This window comes from Meleagris gallopavo, chromosome 15 (genome assembly GCF_000146605.3).
Source record: "Meleagris gallopavo isolate NT-WF06-2002-E0010 breed Aviagen turkey brand Nicholas breeding stock chromosome 15, Turkey_5.1, whole genome shotgun sequence".
Classification (NCBI taxonomy): Eukaryota; Metazoa; Chordata; class Aves; order Galliformes; family Phasianidae; genus Meleagris; species Meleagris gallopavo.
The window spans coordinates 8,570,010-8,576,081 of NC_015025.2; the positions used below are offsets into that span (position 1 = coordinate 8,570,010).

Below are 6,072 nucleotides of genomic sequence, written 5' to 3' on the forward strand. Positions count from 1 at the left end.
TTTTTTGGTATATTGATCAAGTACAGCGTCCAATTCCCTGACCACTCCAGGACTTTAGGAAGGTAAAGTTATTTTAACTTTACAGGCAGGAAAACAGGTTGAACAACTCGCCCCAATTGTGGCTATGAGCTAGCAGGACTCTTCATCTCCTGGTTGCCCATCCAGTATCTACCTGCTGAGCCAGGCTGGCTCACGCACCCTCTGCAATCTGCCATTTCCATAGGACAAAGCAGACACTGAGCAGTAGGGCTGGTTTTGCAAGAATGCAACTCCCTGTTTTCTTTAGACTGCAGTTAGTGTCTTGTATTCAGCAGAAGCAAATACACGTGACTGGGACAGGCACAGCCAAGGAGGCAGAAAATCTTTTAAGCTTCTTCACATTAGTAGTATATCAAATGGAAAAAAAAAAAAGTTGGAACTTATTTAACTTTATTGAAAGCATGAATATATTGATATAAGAAAGCAAACTTGATGTATTAAATGGCTGCCCAGGAACACTCAACCTGAATGTGAGTAGGACTGTGAAATCAGGCCTGCTTGATCCATGTGAGGCTCATCTTCCTAATGTACTGTCCTGCCTCTCCAGCTCCACAAAGATCTAACTGCTTATTGAATTACTCTAGTCTTAGACCTGTCAACCTCACTAGACTCTTTAGATAGCATTTAACACATCCAGCATAGCAACGTAAACCAACTAATCAGTTAACTTTACTCTGACACTCTACTAGACAAGGGAACAATTTTCACTTCTTCAGTAGGGACCTATCTTGTATTCTCAACTCTTCTTTGTTCCAGCATGAAGCTATTAAGGCTGAATCTTGTTTCTGACAAATATATATAACCAATGGACATTACCCAGCACTGCTTCTTTGTGATAAAAGATTAAAGATGTGTTTCCAAAGCTTGTTATCTTATAGACTCTCATCTGAGGTTAACAAAGTATTGTCAGAGTTGGATTTATCTGTGAACTCTGTAAGGCTGCACTTCCCTTAGGGTTCCAACAATCAGGATTCCTGGATTTTTTTAAGCAGGTTTTCTGTAGAGGAAAAAAAACAACAAAAACAAACAAAAACCCAAAACAACAAAAACAATTGAAAGAGCTGGGAGTCGTGCTTCTTGAAGCTTTTTATTGCAAAAGGTGCGGACGTTTGCAGGCAGAATACTTAACTGCATTCTCTATTTGACTGTCATCCAGGGGACACTGCATGCATTCAAGCTGAAAGCATTGGGCAGTTTCCACTAGGCACCTGAGAAATTTCATGGGAAAGTCTTTCAAGTTGAAAGAGAAAAGATTCAAACTACTTTGGTGCCCTTTGCTTTCCACAGTTACCTGGGAAATAAGAATTAAACCAGCTATAGTCATAGCTAACTGTAAACATTTTCCTGTGATGCAACAGAAATTGAGATAATTGATCCTGAACTGTCCTTTCCAGTTTTAAATAGGAAATGTATTTTTTTAGAGCAATCAGTGCAATAGATTACAGCTGACCTGGCCCCTATACTCCCCACTGCATTACGCAGCTGAGGTTTATGATGTCTCCTCTTATTTCGACTATATAAAAGAAAATCTTACAACTTGTATGTAGTCACCAACAGGCTGCCCCAGACCCCAGAAAAGCTTTTCTCTTTTCTCCCTTCTCTTAAGTCTAACATCAACTCAAACCAATTCCTTATTCACTCCAAATAAGATCAAGTTCTTTTTTTTATTTTTTTTTTTTTTGTTCCACCCTCTTGCCTGAAGGCAGGATTACTAAGAATACACACTGCTCTCTGTACTGCCATTGACACCAAAAATATCTTCATGTTTGGCTGTCCCTCCACACACAGAACTCTGGGTACATCTGAATTTTTGTGCCTTCCAACGAGTCAGATACAGGGTAATCATCTTTGGCAGACACCAGTCCTGTACCAAATGGAACAACTAATCCATCGTCAATCTAACAGGATGTGTTTTCCAACCGCAGCTGCTTAATATCAGGAACTCACTGCAAGAAAGAAAAAGAGTTTAGAGGATGGTACTTTCAAGAATAAATGCATTTATATATATATAAGAATATATTAATTAACAGCTGCTCTTAGCTGCAAGTCATAGTGGATTTCAAATTAGTTGAACCAGACAAATGCAGACATGTTTCAAGGCACTATGTCTGTAAGTCACAGACAATTAAGTAACTGAGGGTGATACTACGGACACTTTAACTTCTATCATTTCATTAAAACCCCATGCTAATTGATGTAATCATTCCAAGCATAAATAACCTACAGTAGCTGTTCCTATTGCCATTATAATAAATCAACTGTAGATGGAGGAAAAAAGCTTGCTTTCAGAAAGCACTAGTAATAAGAACAATTCATAATTAAAAACCATACTGCATGAAAAAAGCAAGTTCACCAGCAAAGCTGCAGATCGAAAATTTCTATCAAGACAATGTTCCTCAGAAATGTGGACAGTATGATACAGGGCCTTAGAAATGGGGTGCACAGTCATCTGTGCGAAGACAGAGTGGTAATTATTGCCCCCTGAGGCCCCTTGAGTTATTTTAATCACAAAAGCCAGAATGAACTTGTCTGTGACAAAGGCACCTTCAGTCCTTTCAGCTGGAAAGATACAGGTTGCTCTATTTAAACCAGTCAATTGGAAATGAAGTTATTCGCTCTGAGACATTACCCTTACTGAATATTTCAGTCATTAACAATTCAACACTCCAGTGTAAGTTCTAAAGAAGAGCTATCTAAAAACTTCAATGCTAAAGCACAATAACATGTCACCACTCCACTTTCAGCTGTACGTCAGTAAAAGATTTATCTTCTTAATCCATTTGATGGTGTTCTGAAAGCCATCCAGCCAATTCCTTGCTGATCACTATTAGTCATGCTTTTACAGGAATAAAAGGCCTTTTGGTCTGATCCAAAACCAGCACTCAGAGCCCACGGTGTTCCTTGATAGCTGTTTTACATCATACCTATGTCTTCAGTTCTAATATATTTTTAGCACTTATTTAAGTGGAAGCAGCTCAGTTGACAGTCTGACACGGACAACATGCTGACGATCAAAGTGTCCTCCCAGTCAAGCCAGAAAGAACACAACGCCTTCTCTATTTTATGTTATACAAACTACAGACATGAGGTACACGAAAAGAGTAGTAAGTGCAGAAATACAAGACCTTTAGGACGCATCCTGAGATGGAGCAGGAGGATCTTTATTCTCAGGCTCTGGAGGAGGAGCTGGCACGCTTTCCTCTTTCTTTTGTGCAGCCAAAAATTCATGAATCGCCCTCTCTATCTGGGGCCTGAAGATGTGGTTTAGTTTTGGATCCACCACCTGAGAAATAATTCTGTCCACTCCAGCTTCCAGCATTCCTGACCTTGAACAAAGACAAAGAAGTCATTCAGTTCCTCTGAAAAACTTCTCCCCAATCTCCTCCAGTAACTCTCTAGAGCCCTCCTGTCAACTGCAATTAGCGTTAACATAGTGAGAACTGCAGCCCACTCAGAAGATCCTTAACAGGGAACTGCTTCAAACACCTATTTCTTCCCAACCCCCTCTCAATTCTCCCCATGGAATTAATGACTGACATCTGGTCTTCCAGGTACTTACATGGTATGTTGGACAAGAGCCACTTTATTAGGGCTTATGTGGAAACGAGGTCAACGTGAAAGCAAATAAACACATTTTGGCACAAACAAGGGAAATAAGCTATTCTGAGGGCAGGTGAGAGCAGTCTTCTATTTTTTTTTTTGCTAACTTGAGGGAGAAAAGGCCTTCTCCCTACTAACTTTGCTGCCACTCACTCCTTGTAACTGTTAGTCTAGTCAGATGGGTATTAATTAAAAAAAACAAGCACACAGCAACGTTTCTGGAACTGAGCACTAGTAACTGAAATGACTTATTGCTTCAGGGGCTGCGTCAGACTCTTGGATTGCAGGGCACAGGCAGTCTAGAGGGCTTAAGTCATGTCTGCAAGGGAGCAGGGGCCAGGAAACGGAGACAGTGCCTGATGTTTAGAAAAGCAGCCACAAGATTAATAATACTGTGGATACTGGTGAGCAACTGGGTGCAGGGTCATTGAACATCATGTCACCTCCAAGTAAGAGCATGTGTGTATGTGCAGCCAAAGGACAGCTATCTAGAGGCATGCCTTGACAGCCTGCAGCACTTGATCTTGCACTTGCAGTAGTGACCTGGACTCCTCAAGCTCCTATAGCTGCTTGTTTATTCTTTATACCAGTAGCCTATTTAAAGTGAGCACTTTATGTTCTTCTAACTACAGACTCTCTGATACAACATTTTTCTATTGCCATTTTATTTCTGTGGCTGATTAGCATGAAATAAGAGGAAGCTTGAAGTGACAAAAGTGCCAAAGACTTCAAGTATAGACCGGAAATTCTGTAGTTCCAGTGAATATCCTCTTCTATCGTTAAAGAAACGCTGAAATTAACATTAAATACTACTGATTCACAGTATCCATCAAGAGAAATACAGTTTCTTCTGTGTGCAAGACATTCTAATAACTTTCCTTACAAGCATAAATGCCTTTATAAACTTCATTACTGCCTTCTTCCTTGAGCTGTAATGTTTTTATCCATGACTTTTAGTCAAACAATCCAAGGTTTATTCTTCAGGCTATGATGAGTTAGCAGCAAGAGGTACAAAACCTAAATCTCTAAGGAACTTCAATCAGGCTTTCCTGTTGTGCTAGAAGTGCATCTTCAAGAGCTGAAAAAAGCTATCCCTTTGCTGTAGGAAATCAAGCTAGCCTAGTTCCATTACTGCCTGCTAGTGGCTGAAGACAACAAAAGAAGGTTGTTCTGCAAATTATTAGACTTCCGTGATGAGACAGATAATTGTATATTGTTTATCAAATAACATTACCAGTGGTACACAGAATATTGCTTACTTACTGGATCACACTCTGTCTTAGCCCGTTTCGTAATTGGTTTTTGTTCATTGCTGGATTCCATTCCTGTTTGTCCAGATGGGTCGATACAAAGTTGTCCACCTTCTGCCTCAAATTCTGATAGGCTGGCTAAAAAAAAAAAAAATCCCATCAAACTGGTAAAAGATCTCAAATCCCTTGCCAGAATCTTTCATAGTACTACTTTTGTTATGTACATTACTGTTTTGTTATCCACATTCTCCATCCCTTCACTTTCTGAACAAAGGTAAGCCTATGCTTAACGCAACTGGTAATTGCAAAGAACAGGTTGTCAGAGTAGCACTGCAATAACTGAATAGCAGGATAGGTTTCTTTAAAAATTGTTGTCTGCTCATAATGTTATTCAGTGAAAAGCAAGCTGCATGTGCAGGCAGGTGTTGTTTAAACAGAGCTGTTCTTGACTGGAAAGCTTCTAACACAGAAGTCCTAGGAAAGCGACTCATATTGCAGCTAACAAAGAAATAAGTTACTTGTTTCTGTGACACCTCCGCAGAAACAAAAAGTTCAAAGAGCTTCATCAGTAGAAACATGGATCAGTTGCTGGTCACTGGAATTAACAAACCTACAGACACCCAGGAACAGCCAGCGCTGTGTGACAACGCGTTTTACAATGTGATGGCATGCAGATGGGATTAAATGCACACGTAGTGATGAATGAGCGCTGGTAACAGAAGTGCAGCACCACGGGCAGCAAAACCAGCCTGGGTGTCCCTGTCCTGCAGCGCTGATCTCACTGTGGGCGCCTTGTGCAGCCTTCTGGCAGCTTCTGGGACGGTTATGCAATTGAGGGGCGCGGGCTGGGATGGCTGCACGTGCCGGAACGGGGTCCTGGCTCAAAAGTGGAAGTCGAAGGGAGCAAAATGCGGTTCTGACGGGTAGCTGACGGCCGGCAGGCGGCTCGGAGCACGCGTGGTGGCTGAGAGAGAAAGCCGCTCCGACCGCGTTCTGACAGCACCTGCCGGGTGCTGCGACTGCGCGTGTTCTGTGCGGATAACGCACCCTGACGGAGGGCCGGGAGCTCAGAAGCCGCTCCGTTACCTTGGTGTCCACGTCGGCCAGGCAGTCCCGGCGGAAGCCGTCGAACAGGCCGCGGCTCTTGAGCTGCTCCACGATGATGGCGATGAGCTGCGCGGCT

The 6,072-nt window shown here is 42.0% G+C and overlaps 1 protein-coding gene across 1 annotated transcript in view; it reads right to left on the reverse strand.

The window, feature by feature from the left end:
* Window positions 1-1,107: 1,107 nt before the first annotated feature.
* BOD1 (biorientation of chromosomes in cell division 1) overlaps window positions 1,108-6,072 on the reverse strand; it is an 8,279-nt gene continuing 3,314 nt past the window's right edge. The window contains exons 2-5 of the mRNA XM_010719053.1: window positions 5,976-6,070; window positions 4,903-5,027; window positions 3,165-3,365; window positions 1,108-1,985 (exon numbers count right to left, since the gene is read on the reverse strand). Coding sequence (XP_010717355.1) covers window positions 3,167-3,365; window positions 4,903-5,027; window positions 5,976-6,070 — 419 coding nt within the window. The 3' untranslated portion in view covers window positions 1,108-1,985; window positions 3,165-3,166. The remainder of the gene's footprint in view (window positions 1,986-3,164; window positions 3,366-4,902; window positions 5,028-5,975; window positions 6,071-6,072) is intronic.